This window comes from Oncorhynchus tshawytscha, linkage group LG30 (genome assembly GCF_018296145.1).
Source record: "Oncorhynchus tshawytscha isolate Ot180627B linkage group LG30, Otsh_v2.0, whole genome shotgun sequence".
NCBI lineage: Eukaryota > Metazoa > Chordata > Actinopteri > Salmoniformes > Salmonidae > Oncorhynchus > Oncorhynchus tshawytscha.
In genome coordinates this window covers 9,363,421-9,382,593 of record NC_056458.1, presented here as the reverse complement: position 1 = coordinate 9,382,593, position 19,173 = coordinate 9,363,421, and the positions used below count along the sequence as shown (strand labels likewise).

Sequence of the window (19,173 nt, the reverse complement as noted above, 5' to 3'; positions counted from 1 at the left end):
AGAGTATTACCATTCCACAAAGAGAGTATTATCATTCCACAAAGAGTATTACCATTCCACAAAGAGAGTAGTCCCATTCCACCAAGAATAGTATTGCCATTCCACAAAGACAGTAGTCCCATTCCACAAAGAGAGTATTACCATTCCACAAAGAGTATTATCATTCCACAATGAGAGTATTACCATTCCACAAAGAGAGTATTACCATTCCACAAAGAGAATATTACCATTCCACAAAGAATATTACCATTCCAGAAAGAGTATTACCATTCCACAAAGAGAGTATTACCATTCCACAAAGAGTATTACCATTCCACAAAGAGAGTAGTCCCATTCCACCAAGAAGAGTATTGCCATTCCACAAAGAGAGTAGTCCCATTCCACAAAGAGAGTATTACCATTCCACAAAGAGAGTATTACCATTCCACAAAGAGAGTATTACCATTCCACAAAGAGTATTACCATTCCACAAAGAGAGTATTACCATTCCACAAAGAGTATTACCATTCCACAAAGAGAGTATTACCATTCCACAAAGAGTATTACCATTCCACAAAGAGAGTAGTCCCATTCCACCAAGAATAGTATTGCCATTCCACAAAGAGAGTAGTCCCATTCCACAAAGAGAGTATTACCATTCCACAAAGAGTATTATCATTCCACAATGAGAGTATTACCATTCCACAAAGAGACTATTACCATTCCACGAAGAGAATATTACCATTCCACAAAGAATATTACCATTCCAGAAAGAGTAGTCCCATTCCACAAAGAGAGTATTACCATTCCACAACGAGTTTTACCATTCCACAAAGAGAGTATTACCATTTCACAAAGAGAGTACTACCATTCCACAAAGAGAGTATTACCATTCCACAAAGAGAGGATTACCATTCCACAAAGAGTACTACCATTCCACAAAGAGAGTATTACCATTCCACAAAGAGAGTATTACCATTCCACAAAGAGTATTACCATTCCACAAAGAGAGTATTACCATTCCACAAAGAGAGTATTACCATTCCACAAAGAGTATTACCATTCCACAAAGAGAGTAGTCCCATTCCACAAAGAGAGTATTACCATTCCACAAAGAATATTACCATTCCACAGAGTATTACCATTCCACAATGAGAGCATTACCATTCCACAATGTGTATTACCATTCCACAAAGAGAGTATTACCATTTCACAAAGAGAGTATTACCATTCCACAAAAAGAGTATTACCATTCCACAAAGAGTATTACCATTCCACAAAGAGAGTATTACCATTCCACAAAGAGTACTACCATTCCACAAAGAGAGTATTACCAGTCCACAAAGAGGGTATTACCATTCCACAAAGAGAGTATTACCATTCCACAAAGAGAGTATTCCCATTCCACAAAGAGTATTCCCATTCCACAAAGAGGGTATTACCATTCCACAAAGAGAGTATTACCATTCCACAAAGAGAGTATTACCATTCCACAGAGTATTACCATTCCACAAATCGTATTACCATTCCACAAAGAGAGTATTACCATTCCACAAAGAGTATTACCATTCCCCAAAGAGTATTACCATTCCACAAAGAGAGTATTACCATTCCACAAAGAGAGTATTACCATTCCACAAAGAGTATTACCATTCCACAAAGAGATTACTACCATTCCACAAAGAGTATTACCATTCCACAAAGAGAGTATTACCATTCCAAAAGAGTATTACCATTCCACAAAGAGAGTATTCCCATTCCACAAAGAGTATTACCATTCCACAAAGACATTATTACCATTCCACAAAGAGGGTATTACCATTCCACAAAGAGAGTATTACCATTCCACAAAGAGAGTATTACCATTCCACAAAGAGAGTATTACCATTCCACAGAGTATTACCATTCCACAGAGTATTACCATTCCACAAAGAGTATTACCATTCCACAAAGAGTATTACCATTTCACAAAGAGAGTATTACCATTCCACAAAGAGAGTATTACCATTCCACAAAGAGAGTATTACCATTAGTATTACCATTCCACAAAGAGAGTATTACCATTCCACAAAAGTATTACCATTCCACAAAGAGTATTACCATTCCACAAAGAGTATTACCATTCCACAAAAGAGTATTACCATTCCACAAAGAGAGTATTACCATTCCACAAAGAGAGTATTACCATTCCACAAAGAGAGTATTACCATTCCACAAAGAGAGTATTACCATTCCACAAAGAGTATTACCATTCCACAAAAGAGTATTACCATTCCACAAAGAGTATTACCATTCCACAAAGAGAGTAGTATTCCACCATTCCACAAAAGAGTAGTCCCATTCCACAAAGAGAGTATTACCATTCCACAAAGAGAATATTACCATTCCACAAAGAATATTACCATTCCACAAAGAGTATTACCATTCCACAAAGAGAGTATTACCATTCCACAAAGAGTATTACCATACCATCCACAAAGAGAGTAGTCCCATTCCACCAAGAATAGTATTGCCATTCCACAAAGACAGTAGTCCCATTCCACAAAGAGAGTATTACCATTCCACAAAGAGTATTACCATTCCACAAAGAGAGTATTACCATTCCACAAAGAGAGTATTACCATTCCACAAAGAGAGTATTACCATTCCACAAAGAGAGTATTACCATTCCACAAAGAGTATTACCATTCCACAAAGAGAGTATTACCATTCCACAAAGAGTATTACCATTCCACAAAGAGAGTAGTCCCATTCCACCAAGAATAGTATTGCCATTCCACAAAGAGAGTAGTCCCATTCCACAAAGAGAGTATTACCATTCCACAAAGAGAGTATTACCATTCCACAAAGAGAGTATTACCATTCCACAAAGAGAGTATTGTAATAAGATTTGATATTACTTTTAGATGTAAAACAAATAATCAATTTAGCCAATACACTAGTCGTGATGAGGCTTATGTCACTTACTCGCATTCCTCGAGAACATGCAGATCGAGAGGCCAACAATACTGTCCATGATATGACATCAGAGATATAGTAAATCATATTTTAAGAGTTAAGTGCACAATTTTCGCATTTTATGCTTTTAAGATTATCTCTTTAATAAATAAAAAATCCCTCTCAGCAATTTGCCCTTCACCACAATTCAAAAGGGCTTTTCCCATGTCTCAGTTCTGCGCACTGTTGCAATTATACATCATGATCAAGTATGGATTTAATGCAGTAGAGTACATACTCACACTAACACTCACACTACCCCAACCCCCCACCCCTCACTCAGCTGATGCCATTAGGAGCACCATATGTGATCGATGCTCGGAAGGCTTGGGACCATAGCCAAAAGCTGAACATGCTAAGACACACTTCTATACATCAGCATTAGAGGTCGACCGATTAATCGGAATTGCCGATTAATTAGGGCCGATTTCAAGCTTTCATAACAATCGGAAATCACTATTTCGTTTTATTTTTATTTTACCTTTATTTAACTAGGCAAGTCAGTTAAGAACACATTCTTATTTTCAATGATGGCCTAGGAACGGTGGGTTAACTGCCTTGTTCAGGGGCAGAACGACAGATTTTCACCTTGTCAGCTCAGGGGATCCAATCTTGCAACCTTACAGTTAACTAGTCCAACGCTCTAACCATTGCACTCCACGAGGAGCCTGCCTGTTACGTGAATGCAGTAGAAGCCAAGCTAAATTGCTAGCTAGCATTAAACTTATCTTATAAAAAACAATCAATCATAATCACTAATCCAGTTTAGCAGGCAATATTAACCAGGTGAAATTGTGTCATTTCTCTTGCGTTCATTGCACGTAGAGTCAGGGTATATGCAAGAGTTTGGGCTGCCTGGCTCATTGCGAACTAATTTGCGAGAATTTTACGTAATTATGACATAACATTGAAGGTTGTGCAATGTAACAGCAATATTTAGATTTAGGGATGCCACCCGTTAGATAAAATACCAAACGTTTCCGTATTTCACTCAAATAATAAACGTTTTGTTTTCGAAATGATAGTTTCCGGATTCGACCATATTAATGACCTAAGGCTCGTATTTCTGTGTGTTATTATGTTATAATTAAGTCTGATTTGATAGAGCAGTCTGACTGAGCAGCAGCAGGCCCGTAATCATTCATTCAACCAGCATTTTCGTGCGTTTTGCCAGCAGCTCTTCGCAAGCACAGCGCTGTTTATGACTTCATCAGCCTAATGACTGGTGTTACCAATGTGAAATGGCTAGTTAGTTAGCTGGTTGTGCACTAATACCGGTTCAAACGTCACTCGCTTTTAGATTTGGAGTAGTTATTCCCCTTGCGCTGCAAGGGCCTCGGCTTTTGTGGAGCATTGGATAACGCTGCTTCAAGTGTGGCTGTTGTTGATGTGTTCCTGGTTCGAGCCCAGGTAGGGGCGAGGATAGGGACGGAGGCTATACTGTTACACTGGCAATAGTAAGGTGCCTATAAGAACATCCAATAGTCAAAGGTATATGAAATACAAATGGTATAGCAAAAAATAGTCCTATAAATTATTATTAACTACAACCTAAAACCTCTTACCTTGGAATATTGAAGTCTCATGTTAAAAGGAACCACCAGCTTTCATGTTCTGAGCAAGGAACTTAAACGATAGCTTTTTTACATGGCACACATTTTTACATGGCACATACATGGCACTTATTGCATATTGGCACATATTACTTTCTTCTTCTCTTTTTGCATTATTTAAGCCAAATTGAACATGTTTCATTATTTGTTTGAGGCTAAATTGATTTTATTGATGTATTATATTAAGTTAAAATAAGTGTTCATTCAGTATTGTTGTAATTGTCATTATTACAAATAAATAAATCGGCCGATTAATCGGCATCGGCTTTTTTGGTCCTCCCATAATCAGTATCGGCGTTGAAAAATCATAATCAGTCGACCTCTAATCAGCATACACACATGCCAGTAGGTGCACAAATTATTCAGCACAATAATAACAATAAAGCGATAAATTGTTGTGAATGTGGACCGACATTTCAAAGAATGGCCATGTAAACATTTACAAGTATGAAGATATTGACACGGTCGAGGACAGAGGTACCGAACAACTAAGTGTGTTGGGTGACTCAACTCAATCCCATCAGCACTCTAAAACCACACCTTATCTTAAAAAGAGTCCTGTATGTATTCATTCTGCTGTGTCTAATGTGTTACCAGTACAAATTCAAATTGTTGTTGATGAACATGATGATTATGATGGTGTTGGTGGTACAGAAGCACTAATAAAGTAAGTCTGGATATATCTACATGTTCTGATAACTGATAATAATGCTCTCTGTAATATTTGTGTTGTGGAGAAATGACCAGGCAGGAGACGGGAGTACAGTTCGTTTTCGTTTAGTCAAAACCCCTCGTGTTCTACAGTTCGCGGCATTCCAGTGCGCATGTGCATTTCCGATTAGGTGTAGTAACGTAACACTGCCGTAATGCATTACTGCTTAGTAACAGCACAGTAACTAATATAAACAGATGTAGATCCCAGATACTACACTCTCTATATTGACTGAGAATAACAGTGCAATCTATTTTATTTTAAACTACCGGTGTATATGGGAAATAACATCTCCCTCTAGTGACAAGCACAGTAACTGTTTGAAATACCATCAGGTCTACCGTTACTGTTGTTGTAACCAGTGTTGTTGTACCTACATATTGTGACCAGATTTACATAGATATTTTTTAAAGAATTAGAAGTGTTGGTTTTGGTTCTCACTACATCCATGCATGACTGTCTGCATGCAAGCAAAGCAACCAATCTCATTTCATTTGGCTCCTACTCTCCCTCCCTCCGACCCTAAGATCGTTTTAAAGGGCTAGGCACCCGTCACATTTCATATGAGAAAGGAGAGTCTGCACATCAGCTGCATGGGAATCTACCAGTAATTGTTAAGTATAGGTACAAACCCTTCAGCTGAAGAGGAGAGAAGAAACTGCTGCAGCACATGTTCCATTTTCAGATGTGACCATTTTCACACTGGTAAGTGGCCCTTCCAAGATTATAGACATACATTCAGTATTATGAGTTTGTATAAATCAGAGCAAAGTGTTTAAACTCTGAAAGCAAAACGTGGTACTATGCAGTTATGCAATAACTTTGGTAACCACAATGTAATTATAATGCAATTATGCAGGTAGTTACAATTACATATAATGTTTTATTGTCACATGCAACGTGTTATCCAGAAATGACTTTGGCTTCACTTATGACGCCAAATGTAACACTGTCCTTTTGTGGTTGAAAATGTGTCAGTGTCTGAAATGTGTTAGCTGACGTTACTAGCACTGGGGAGAGATAAGCTCCACAGTAAGCTACCTGCAGACGTCTCATGGGCTGATGAATCAGACTGATGCTGCTGTCATGAACATTTCAGTGTTTATTCATATATATATTTATTCATATATATATATACATTTTAAGATAGTGTTGAATCACTAGGCTACACCTCAGTGCAAATCCAAGTAGGATGTTTTATGCTCTACTTTGGTTGTTGCCAGATCAGTGTGTGTGTGTGTGTATCCTCAGTGATTTTCCTTCAATATTTCACTTTACCCCGGCCCGTACAATGTCTCAGGAGCAGGTGAATTCTGTTTTGAACAACATGTAGAGCCTGTTGGCAGAGGCAACGCGGCTAAGCGCCGAGTGCCATGAGTAGAGCACACAGTTGGCCCTAGTGAAAGCTCATCAGAGGGGGGAGGGCCTGGGTCAGCAGAGAGAAGCAGCAAAGCTAGACATGTTTAACAAATGCAGGCAGCTGGAGCAGCTCCTGGACACCAAGGCCGCCGTTGAAGCAAAAGAAAGACAAGCTTGCAAACTCAGCAAGCAACTGTAAGAGATTGAGAGAGAGAGGGAGTAAAGAAGAGGGCAGAGAAGAGAGGGATGGATTGATGTTGAGAGGAGGGACTAAATGTGTCAGTGTTTGGGAATGGAGACTTATTGTAGTTAATGCCATTTATAAACTGGGTGTGTCGAGCCCTGAATGCTGATTGGCTGATAGCCATCTTATATCAGACCGTATACCACGGGTATGACAAAACGTTTATTTCATGTGTCAATGGTTGAGAATGGAGACTTACTGTAGTTAATGCCATTTATGAAGGTTGTGATGGAGTGAATCTGGAACAATATTGCAAACCTTTTTCTCGTAAAATGTTCCCACTGTAACTCATATTCAGTACTAGAAAATAACTAGTAACAATGTAACTGTACTTCATTAATAATGACTTCATAATCAATAAAGATTTTAATAATGACAGATTTTGCTTTGACAAAAACACATGAAATACACAGGAAATGTTTGACTTTCACAGCTGTTACATCAATCAGTATACATTGAGCAGGTCATTTTACGTAACAGGAAGTGACTGAATTGTGTAACTAATTGGTTAAACTGATAAGTATACAAAAATGGAAGAAGTTACCTCCAATGTTAATTGTACTATTCCCACTCTTCCAAAGGGAAAACACATTGTAGTTAGGGCGCCCCATTGCTGGCCTAAATTAGAGGTTGTAATGCCTTTAATGTCAGTACTCAGTGGCTTTATCGAAAGGAATCTTAGTTTCATATTTAATAAAAGGACTTATCCATATGACAGAGTCGGGGCCAATTCAGCCCATTTAAGTCAAATGTGTATGGTAGACTATTTCATACTGCAGTGGAATCTAATTACATGACCAATAATTGAGTACATCCGGTTTTATGACCCACTGTTATCCCTGTCTTGAGCTTGGGACAAAACTAGGTTGTTGCATGCAGGGACCTGTATTCAAGGACACATTGGTCGTGTTGCCCTGCTCAGACGTTGCATGCATCAACTAATGGTTGTGTGCCACGTCATCGACTGTGCCGTTGGGCACCAGATTACTATAACGTGCTAAAACATATGGTTTAGCTGATACGTAAAATACCTATGTATGTGTTGTAAGATCTGGCATTCGTCAGCAACGTCTGAGCAGAGGAACACAACCATTATGGCACCCATCTGGCTTGGTGTGGTCGGTAGGGTCAGACAGGACGGTGGAAGAAGGGCTCTGTTTCAGACACGCTCCATTCTGACCTTGAGCCTAACCCCTGACGTTTCTGGACAAACACCACCACCACGATCTGCACCCAGAAGAAGAAGTTCACCCACACGGACTTCTGGGAAAGACAAAAGAAGACTGCAGAGATGAAGAATAAAATACATGGGTTTAAATAACAATGACAACACACGATCTGTGGTTTTGAAGCAGCTTGTGGTCTGATAAGTCAATAACGTTTTGATGTGTTAGTTGATATTATGATATGCACAGTGTCAGGACAGACCTCTGCATTATACAATCCCGTGTAGAACTGACTTCCATTGTAGGGACTGACCCAGGTTTTATTCTCAGCTTCTTCACAACTGAAATGAAAGAAGTCCTCCAAATGAACAAGAATGGCATACTATATTTCACATTTCACATATGGTATGAGAAACAAGAGGACACTGAGCGAAGAGGTGATACGGGAGAAGACAGGGAAAAAAGGCAGCCATCTCACCTGGTTATGGATGGCACGTTGTGGAGGGCAGACAGACAGAGGCGGTCCCTGCCAATCCTCAGGGTACACCCTGACACCGCCAGGAAAAACAATATCTTCATACACACCCCCAGAGTCACATTCAGCCACAGTCTTTCCCTGGGGGTGCAGGACAGGAAGTAAAGAAAGTCCACAACAAACAAATCAAATCATTTCTGCTTTGCTGCCACACTACTAGGCATGGAAAGTCTGTCTCTCACCTCTTGACCTCCTCTTCCACACAGCTGGTGTAGATCCAGTAGATGGTGAGGCAGAAGCAGTAGATGGCCACAGACACGGAGATGGCTGCCACAAAGTAGCAGAGGGAAGGATGGCTGGGGTTCTCCAGGATCAGGCCAGATGTGTTGTACTCAACAGACCCATAAAGAATGCACTGCCCTGTAAAGTGGCCCTGCATGACACAATACAGATGCATTCAGTATACCATCTATCCTACAGTATGCAATTGAAATGATACCTCTACGGTATCAGTGTCGTCGTCGTCCCCCCCCGCGGGATGGTTTAGCTAACGTAGGCTGATGTGATTAGCATGAGGTTGTAAGTAACAAAAACAATTCCCAGGACATAGACATATCTGACATGGGCAGAAAGCTTAAATTCTTGGTAATCTAACTGCACCGTCCAATTTACAGTAGCTATTACAGTGAAATAATACCATGCTATTGTTTGAGGAGAGTGCACAATTATGAACTTGAAAATGCATTAATAAACCAATTATGCACATTTGGGCAGTCTTACAACATTATGAACAGGTATGCAATGGTTCATTGATCAGTCTAAAACTTTGCACATACACTGCTTCCATCTAGTGGCGAAAATCTAAATTGCGCCTGGGCTAGAATAATAAATAATGGCCTTTCTCATGCATTTCAAAGATGATGGTACAACAACAATTATCTTTTACCAGATCTGATGTGTTATATTCTCCTACATTAATTTCACATTTCCACAAACTTCAAAATGAGCTACAGGCAGTTAGATTTGAGTCATGTCATTTTAGGCGAAAATTGATAGAAAAAAAAGTTGGATCCTTAAGAGGTTTTAATGCACTTTACACAACCTCTAACAATGGCAAGTATCTTCACTGGACATTGACAGCAAGAGAGCTTGGTCAGCCATGGCGAGATACACATGCTCTCAAATGAACGTCCCTTAATAGGCAGGGAAACAGAGTAAGGTCTGTCACACACAGACCTCACTGTGTTTCATGGCCTCGGTAGGGACACACAGAAGAGCTTAATTCAACTTGGAGAGGAATGCTTGAGAAATTCCATTCCTCCATTCATGTGCACAAATGTACAGTTATATTCTTTTAGGACATTAGATGACGATTATATGGTGCCATTGGGCCATGTGAAACAGTCGGGAGGACTCTGAATGTAGATCTCATGTTTCATTTTCCTGTCTCTCAACACATTTCATTTCAAAGTCATTGCCATCTGTATGAAAATCCCACATGAAAAAATACTATAGTATACGTTAGTATTACTATATTTATATATAGTAATATTTATATATAATATATATCGTCTCAGGCCTAACAACACCCTTGCCAATATATCCTTCAAACACCGGCTTCTCAGGCATTATCACTTAACTATAGTATGCACTGTAGTGTTTTTGCAAACTTTACTGTAGTATTGTAGTGTAATATTGTAGTGTTTTTGTTTTATTATCATTTTTAATTGTATATATTTTTTGAGGGGGCTTTCACCTTGAGGAATCTTACTGAACGACATTAAAATAGCAAATTGTCCATAACCAGTATTTACAGTGCCTTGCGAAAGTATTCGGCCCCCTTGAACTTTGCGACCTTTTGCCACATTTCAGGCTTCAAACATAAAGATATAAAACTGTATTTTTTTGTGAAGAATCAACAACAAGTGGGACACAATCATGAAGTGGAACGACATTTATTGGATATTTCAAACTTTTTTAACAAATCAAAAACTGAAAAATTGGGCGTGCAAAATTATTCAGCCCCCTTAAGTTAATACTTTGTAGCGCCACCTTTTGCTGCGATTACAGCTGTAAGTCGCTTGGGGTATGTCTCTATCAGTTTTGCACATCGAGAGACTGACATTTTTTCCCATTCCTCCTTGCAAAACAGCTCGAGCTCAGTGAGGTTGGATGGAGAGCATTTGTGAATAGCAGTTTTCAGTTCTTTCCACAGATTCTCGATTGGATTCGGGTCTGGACTTTGACTTGGCCATTCTAACACCTGGATATGTTTATTTTTGAACCATTCCATTGTAGATTTTGCTTTATGTTTTGGATCATTGTCTTGTTGGAAGACAAATCTCCGTCCCAGTCTCAGGTCTTTTGCAGACTGCATCAGGTTTTCTTCCAGAATGGTCCTGTATTTGGCTCCATCCATCTTCCCATCAATTTTAACCATCTTCCCTGTCCCTGCTGAAGAAAAGCAGGCCCAAACCATGATGCTGCCCCCACCATGTTTGACAGTGGGGATGGTGTGTTCAGGGTGATGAGCTGTGTTGCTTTTACGCCAAACATAACGTTTTGCATTGTTGCCAAAAAGTTCAATTTTGGTTTCATCTGACCAGAGCACCTTCTTCCACATGTTTGGTGTGTCTCCCAGGTGGCTTGTGGCAAACTTTAAACAACACTTTTTATGGATATCTTTAAGAAATGGCTTTCTTCTTGCCACTCTTCCATAAAGGCCAGATTTGTGCAATATACAACTGATTGTTGTCCTATGGACAGAGTCTCCCACCTCAGCTGTAGATCTCTGCAGTTCATCCAGAGTGATCATGGGCCTCTTGGCTGCATCTCTGATCAGTCTTCTCCTTGTAAGAGCTGAATGTTTAGAGGGACGGCCAGGTCTTGGTAGATTTGCAATGGTCTGATACTCCTTCCATTTCAATATTATCGCTTGCACAGTGCTCCTTGGGATGTTTAAAGCTTGGGAAATCTTTTTGTATCCAAATCCGGCTTTAAACTTCTTCACAACAGTATCTCGGACCTGCCTGGTGTGTTCCTTGTTCTTCATGATGCTCTCTGCGCTTTTAACGGACCTCTGAGACTATCACAGTGCAGGTGCATTTGTACGGAGACTTGATTACACACAGGTGGATTGTATTTATCATCATTAGTCATTTAGGTCAACATTGGATCATTCAGAGATCCTTACTGAACTTCTGGAGAGAGTTTGCTGCACTGAAAGTAAAGGGGCTGAATAATTTTGCACGCCCAATTTTTCAGTTTTTGATTTGTTAAAAAAATTTGAAATATCCAATAAATGTCGTTCCACTTCATGATTGTGTCCCACTTGTTGTTGATTCTTCACAAAAAAATACAGTTTTATATCTTTATGTTTGAAGCCTGAAATGTGGCAAAAGGTCGCAAAGTTCAAGGGGGCCGAATACTTTCGCAAGGCACTGTAGGTAGGACTGTGGACTGCACAGTTAGGTTCAGCACTTCTGCTCTTTTCTATAACCTGTAGGGAACACAATATATGGTATATACTTGGCATGTCAGTTTTCAGTCATGAGTGGCACAACTTGTGATATGGGGGGGATGGGGAATGGGCAGGACATACGCAAATGATATACATTTGAAGTCGGAAGTTTACATACACTTAGGTAGGAGTCATTAAAACTCGTTTTTCAACCACTCCACAAATTTCTTGTTAACAAACTATAGTTTTGGCAAGTCGGTTAGGACATTTACTGTGTGCATGACACAAGTAATTTTTCCAACAATTTTTTACAGACAGATTATTTCACTTATAATTCACTGTATCACAATTCCAGTGGGCCAGAAGTTTACATACACTGAGTTGACTGTGCCTTTAAACAGCATGGAAAATTCCAGAAAATGATGTCATGGCTTTAGAATTCTTTAGGTAACATTGATAAATAAGATGTTTTATTAATTTTTATAGTATGCTTATGTGGGAAAGTTACTTGGGCCCAGAGAGGGGAGAGGTCGGGTTAGTCTTATCTGTGAATGTGTCTGTAACTATTCCTAAACCATGTGAAGGGATGGTGTGATTAATGGGGAACTAGTTAGGTGGCTCCACAATGTCTGTGTGCCAGTCACTTCTCTCTGTAAGCTTGTCCAGGAGGGGTTGTATTTTTTATGGGAGTATCTAGAAATTGACAATTGATATATGCCATTGGGTGCGGTAATGTTTTGGTCCTAAATGGTACCAAGAACGAGATAAGAACTTGTTCTAAGAGGGCAAACTGAAGGATAATGTATAGCTAATGCTGTCTGGCTATAGGATACTCCTTTTTTCTGGTAAAAGGTTCTTTGTGTAATGTTCCTAAGATCTGTTATTTGTCATGTGAGTTTAGATGGGTGTGTCTTTGCTATAAAGGATCTCAGTTGCCATTATGTTGACACTCTCAGAGAATTCATTTATGGACACTGAATTGATCTGAGAGTCACTGGGCTATGGTGAAGCTCATATAATTAAAGATGGACTTTATGATAACTCTGACTTGTGTGTGGTTTGCTTTCTCATGATTTGGTAATAAAGGACATTTCCACGACAATGTGTTTCAAGGCCTACCTTCAAACTCAGTGCCTCATTACTTGACATCATGGTAAAATCAAAAGCCAAGACCTCAGAATTGTTTTTTTTAGACAACAACAAGTCTGTTTCATCCTTGCGAGCAATTTCCAAATGCCTGAAGGTACCACGTTCATCTGTACAAACAATAGTACGCAAGTATAAACACCATGGGACCACGTAGCCGTCATACCGCTTAGGAAGGAGACGCGTTCTGTCTCCTAGAGATGAACGTACTTTGGTGCGAAAAGTGCAAATCAATCCCAGAACAACAGCAAAGGACCTTGTGAAGATGCTGAAGGAAACAGGTACAAAAGTATCTATATCCACAGTAAAACAAGTCCTATATTGACATAACCTGAAAGGCCACTCAGCAAGGAACAAGCCACTGCTCCAAAACCACCATAAAAAAGCCAGAGTACTGTTTAAAACTGCACAATGGGACAAAGATCGTACTTTTTGGAGAAATGTCCTCTGGTCTGATGAAACAAAAATATAACTGATTGGCCATAATGACCATTGTTATGTTTGGAGGGAAAAGGGGGAGGCTTGCAAGCCAAAGAACACCATCCCAACAGTGAAGCACGGGGGTGGCAGCATCATGTTGTGGGGGTGCTTTACTGCAGGAGGGACTGGTGCACTTCACAAAATAGATGGCATCATGAGGGAGGACATTTATGTGGATATATTGAAGCAACATCTCAAGACATCAGTCAGCAGGAAGTTAAAGCTTGGTTGGAAATGGGTCTTCCAAAATTGACAATGACCCCAAGCATACTTCCAAAATTGTGGCAAATGGCTTAAGGACAACAAAGTCAAGGTATTGGAGTGGCCATCCCAATCTCAATTCTATAGGACCTCAATCGTATAGAATATTTGTGGGCAGAACTGAAAAAGCATGTGCGAGCAAGGAGGCCTACAAACCTGACTCAGTTACACCAGCTCTGTCAGGAGGAATGGGCCAAAATTCACCCAACTTATTGTGGGAAGCATGTGGAAGACTACACAAAAACTTTTGACCCAAGTTAAACAATTTAAAGGCAATGCTACCAAATACTACTTGAGTGTATTTACACTTCTGACCCACTCATTCTCTCTACTATTATTCTGAAATGTCACCCAAGACTTTTTACTGGGATTAAATGATTGTGAAAAACTGAGTTTAAATGCATTTGGCTAAGGTGTATGTTAACTTCCAACATCAACTGTATATGAGCATATCGATACAGTGTGTAGTGTATTATTCTACAGTATACTACAAAATTCAATAATAAGAACATCACGATCGAAGGAAACTACAGTGTGCAGTATAGTATTCTACAGTATTCTACAAAATTCTGTAGTAAGCACTACACAATCGAGGGATACTCCAGTGTGCAGTATAGCATTTTACAGTATACTACAGTTTACTACTGTAGTATTTTTTTATGTGGAATTGTAGCCTAATCTATTGCAAAGTCACTGCATGCAACAATCTTGCATTTAGGTGAAGTCCACTAAGACATTGTATAAGCCGGTAGGCCTAGCGAAGAGTCATCAATGATATTCACTGACTTCACATGATTATCTCTGCTGATTTCATTTATTTTCTCATTATAGGCTAGCCCCCATGTTTTGGGATGTGTGGCAAATTCTGAGATAAAAGCAGGAAAAGACAACATAATATAGGAGAAGGTTTCTTGAAAGTCTGATAAAAAAATCTCCCATAACGGACGTAGCAGCTAAAAGTTTGACCCGTCGTAGAGAGGACGATAAAAACATATCCAATGAATGCTTTACATCTAGCAGCCTACCAGTAGCCTAGCGTCGGTTTGAGGAGGGTGACAGCAGACAGTAGCCATGGCTATGTGTGGAAATGTTGTCAATACATTTCTATTGATATTGTTTTTTTATACAGGGATAAAAAGAGTTATCAAGTTTAGAATGTATCATAGGCGGCTGAAAGTTCCCGACATTTCAAACATTCATGCATTCGTACCTGGGTGATTGTCAGAGAAGCAGCGGACATTATTCCACAGATGAAAGAGCCTGCGTAAAGTACGAGCTCCAAAACGAGCAGCCACGGCAACACCATCACGAACACCTCTGCAAAGCCATCCTATAATACCCATCGAGGACACCCTAGCACCCGGACAACGCACTCCGTTCCAAGCGTGTTAAATTGTGCGTAATGGTCTACAATGGAGACACTCTTAACTGTGAGCTCTGACTCTTTTTTTTGTTGCAACAATGTACCTATTCAAGCGTTTTGTTCATTATAAACCGCAATTGAATGTGGCCAAGGAATGCAATGCATTTATTAGAATTGGTTGATTGTAAGATTGGGATGGAATGCTTTATGACAATCTAACAATGTTGTTGTCTTATTAGATGTGAGTCCCGACTCCCGAGGACTCCACCAGGATTCCCTATAACCATAATCCAGTTTAGAATTCCATGCACAGAAATGCAAAGCCAATTTTTGCCTCTAGTATTGTTCTCCTCTGAGAGACTGGAAAATGTGTGTGTGTGTGTGTGTGTCTGTCTGTCTGTGTGTGTTTGTGTGTGTGTGCGTGTGTGTGTGCGCGCATCATCAGCAGTAGCTGTCGTCTGTCTCTGGCGGTTTGTGATTAATTTGTAAGTATTCCAGAGTGATGAGAGAACATTTGTCAGCAGAACACTTTTCTTTGCTGATTTGCTAAGTTAAACTGTTGCTTAACTACGGTTGTAAACTACTAGTTTTAATCCCAATAATATTTTCTTCAAAGTAAAATAAATATATATATAGACACCTTAACTTCATACAAATGTTCTGTTTTCCACAATGTAGCCTAAACCTGAGCGACCGGGAGGTGGATGTCTCAGACATTCAATATCTGCTGGGTACCACAATAATGAAAGGAACAAATAACAGGAGATCAAATCAAAGCCCCTGCTTAGATGAGCAACACTGGGGGTTGAACGGGTGGATCACTGAGATTTCAACCTTTATTCACCCACTCAAAAATACAGCCAGAAGTTTGTTGAATTCCCAATGTGACACTATGGAAAAACAATGCCTGATGTTTGATTTAGTTTTCATCTAAATGTTTTATTACTGCACTTTCAACCATTTAAAATCACAACAAAGTTCAAATGGGAATACAATATCAAATATTTTGTATAGATAGAAAAACGTAATGTGTTATCACTGTGCTTCATCTAACAGCACAACCATATGACCTGGATTGTAGTTGACATCACATTTAAAATATCAAGTGCAAGTGATCAATGCTGTTTGAGATTCTGCACAGATATTTATATTGTGAAGATCTCCACAGACTTGCAACGTTTGCATGCTATCTTGGACATGCATGCTTTCTATGATTACATAATATGGCTTTTTTAGTGACAGTAGCATCAAAATGTGGCCTATTGATGAGTTACTAATTTTATGGTTAAATAAAAACTAGGGTCGCAACTTTCACTGGGGATGGGGGGACATGTCGTCCCCACCTTCTGAAATTGCATTTTTGTCCCTCCCAGTTTTTTCATTGGAATGTGATACAAAACGAGGCAATGGTGTGCTTCAGGACCACGTGGACGCCGCCGAGTGGTCGAGTAGGCTGTTTGGAGTGCTTATCCGACCAGATAAAAAATACAAATAATTATGTCCCCCCCACTTCTAAAACCAAAGTTGTGCCCCTGATAAAAACATTTACATTAGTTTGTAAGATAGCCTTAACTTTAGGTTATTTACTGTAATACAAAAGTGACATTGAATTTTGTTAGGTTGACAAAGCAACTAAATATCATAATTTGAAGGAGATGTATCTAATGTTTGGATAGTTTCAACTAAGCCGCTGGCTTAATCCTTTTCTTGAACTTGTATTTTTGGTTTAGTTGGAGACGTGAATCCAACATATCATTTCTTATCTTGTCGACAAGTTAATAGGCTATTTACTGTATTGCAAAAGTGATATTGAATTGTGCTTGGTTGTCAACACAACCAAATGTCAACATTTGAAGGAGATGAACTGTATATTTTGTGCCACTGACTTAGTCTGACTTCAATTCCAGTTTGTCTTCAAATTAATAATTGATATGTTGGATTCACGTCTCCATTTCAACCAAAAATCTAAGTTAAAGAATTGGGACTAAATCAAATCAAATTTTAAATGCACTTTAAATCGAGTTTGATTTGATTTAGTTCTATTATTTAACTTAGATTTTTGGTTGAAATGGAGACGTGAATCCAAATATTCAATATCAATTTGAAAATGTAATTTGACATGAACCAAAGCTTGAAATCCTAGACCTACAGTGCATTCAGACCCCTTGACTTTTTCCACATTTTGTTACGTTAAAGTCTTATTCTAAAATTGATTAAAATATATATATTTTTGCTGATCAATCTACACACAATACCCCATAACGACAAAGCAAAAACAGATTTTTGGACATTTTGGAAAATTTATTGCAAAAGTATTAAAAATGAAACAAATATCACATTTACATAGTTATTCAGACCTTTTACTCAGCACTTTGTTGAAGCACCTTTGGCAGTGATTACACCCTCGGGTCTTGGGTATGACGCTACAAGCTTGGCACATCTGTATTTTCGGAGTTTCTCCCATTCTTCTCTGCAGATCCTCTCAAGCTCTGTCAGGTTGGATGGGGAGCGTCACTGCACATCTATTTTCAGGTCTCTCCAGACATGTTAGATCGGGTTCAAGTCCGGGCTCTGGCTGTGCCACTCAAGGACATTCAGAGACTTGTCCCGAAGCCACTCCTGCATTGTCTTGGCTGTGTGCTGAGGTCCTGAGTGCTTTGGATCAGGTTTTTAGTCAAGGATCTCTCTGTACTTTCCCTCACCCTGACTTGTCTCCCAGTCCCCGCCGCTGAAAAACATCCCCACAACATGATGCTGCCACCACCATGCATCACCGTAGGGATGGTGCCTGGTTTCCTCCAGATGTGACGCTTGGTATTCAGGCCAAATAGTTCACTCTCGGTTTCATCAGACCAGAGAATCTTGTTTCTCATGGTCTGAGAGTCCTTTAGGTGCCTTTTGGCAAACCCCAAGCGGGCTGTCATGTACCTTTACTGAGGAGTGGCTTCCGTCTGGACACTACCATAAAGGCCTGATTGGTGGAGTGCTGCAGAGATGGCTGTCCTTTTGGAAGGTTCTCCAAAGAGGAACTCTGGAGCTAAGTCAGAGTGATCATTGGGTTATTGATCACCTCCCTGACCAAAGCCCTTCTCCCCCGATTGCTCAGTTTGGCTGGGCAGCCAGCTCTAGGAAGAGTCTTGTTGGTTCCAAACTTCTTACATTTAAGAATGATGGAGGCCACTGTGTTCTTGGGGACCTTCAATGCTGCAGAAATGTTTTGGTACCCTTCCCCAGATCTGTGCCTCGACACAATCCTGTCTCGGAGATCTACAATTCCTTCGACCTCACAGCTTGGTTTTTGCTCTGTCATGCACTGTCAACTGTGGGACCTTATATAGACAGGTTTGTGCCTTTCCAAATCCTGTTTAATCAATTGAATTTACCACAAGTGGACTCCAATCAAGTTGTAGTCTCATAGCAAAGGGTCTGAATACTTATGTAAATAAGGCATTTCTCTTTTTAATTTTTAATACATTTGCAGACATTTCTAAAAACCTGTTTTTGCTTTGTCATTATGGGGTATTGTGTGAAGATTGATGAAGAAAAACAATATTTAATCAACTTTAGAATAAGGCTGTAACGTAACAAAATGTGGGGAAAGTCAAGGGGTCTGAATACTTTCCGAATGCCCTGTATATGTATTGTCTATTTTTAGTTGAACCCTGGGTTGATTTGAAACAATAGCTGTTGATGACTTCGCAAATGCTACAGTATATTCACCTAATTTTCACCGGAAATATGGGCGGGTTCTATTTCGTTTTTTTGGTGGGGGACTTCCGGTTAAGCATTTCCGGGCAATAGTTCGCAGCTAACCTAGATAACCAACACACCTCTCACAACTTCGCAAACATGGATTCACGCAAAACAGACATTTTATTTTTGGTAAGGGGATGACACAATAACTGGTAGAAACGAAGG

At 39.6% G+C, this 19,173-nt stretch overlaps 1 protein-coding gene across 1 annotated transcript; it reads right to left on the bottom strand.

Annotated features, from left to right (window-relative positions):
* Window positions 1-7,255: 7,255 nt before the first annotated feature.
* Window positions 7,256-15,315, bottom strand: tmem179bb (transmembrane protein 179Bb). Its single transcript, XM_024394444.2, has 5 exons — window positions 15,103-15,315; window positions 8,788-8,978; window positions 8,549-8,686; window positions 8,333-8,411; window positions 7,256-8,167 (listed from the first exon to the last, which is right to left on the bottom strand). The coding sequence occupies exons 1-5, from the start codon at window positions 15,196-15,198 to the stop codon at window positions 8,033-8,035; spliced, it is 639 nt and encodes a 212-aa protein (XP_024250212.1). The 5' UTR covers window positions 15,199-15,315; the 3' UTR covers window positions 7,256-8,032.
* Window positions 15,316-19,173: the final 3,858 nt, after the last annotated feature.

What these genes read in the sequence shown, in the direction of transcription:
- tmem179bb (XM_024394444.2), bottom strand. Translation starts at nt 15,198, where the DNA reads ATGGTGTTGCCGTGGCTGCTCGTTTTGGAGCTCGTACTTTACGCAGGC. An exon ending in CTTCTCTGACAATCACCCAG is followed by an intron (nt 8,979 to 15,102) that starts GTACGAATGCAT and finishes TGTGTCATGCAG; the next exon opens with GGCCACTTTACAGGGCAGTG. An exon ending in GTGGAAGAGGAGGTCAAGAG is followed by an intron (nt 8,687 to 8,787) that starts GTGAGAGACAGA and finishes CTGCACCCCCAG; the next exon opens with GGAAAGACTGTGGCTGAATG.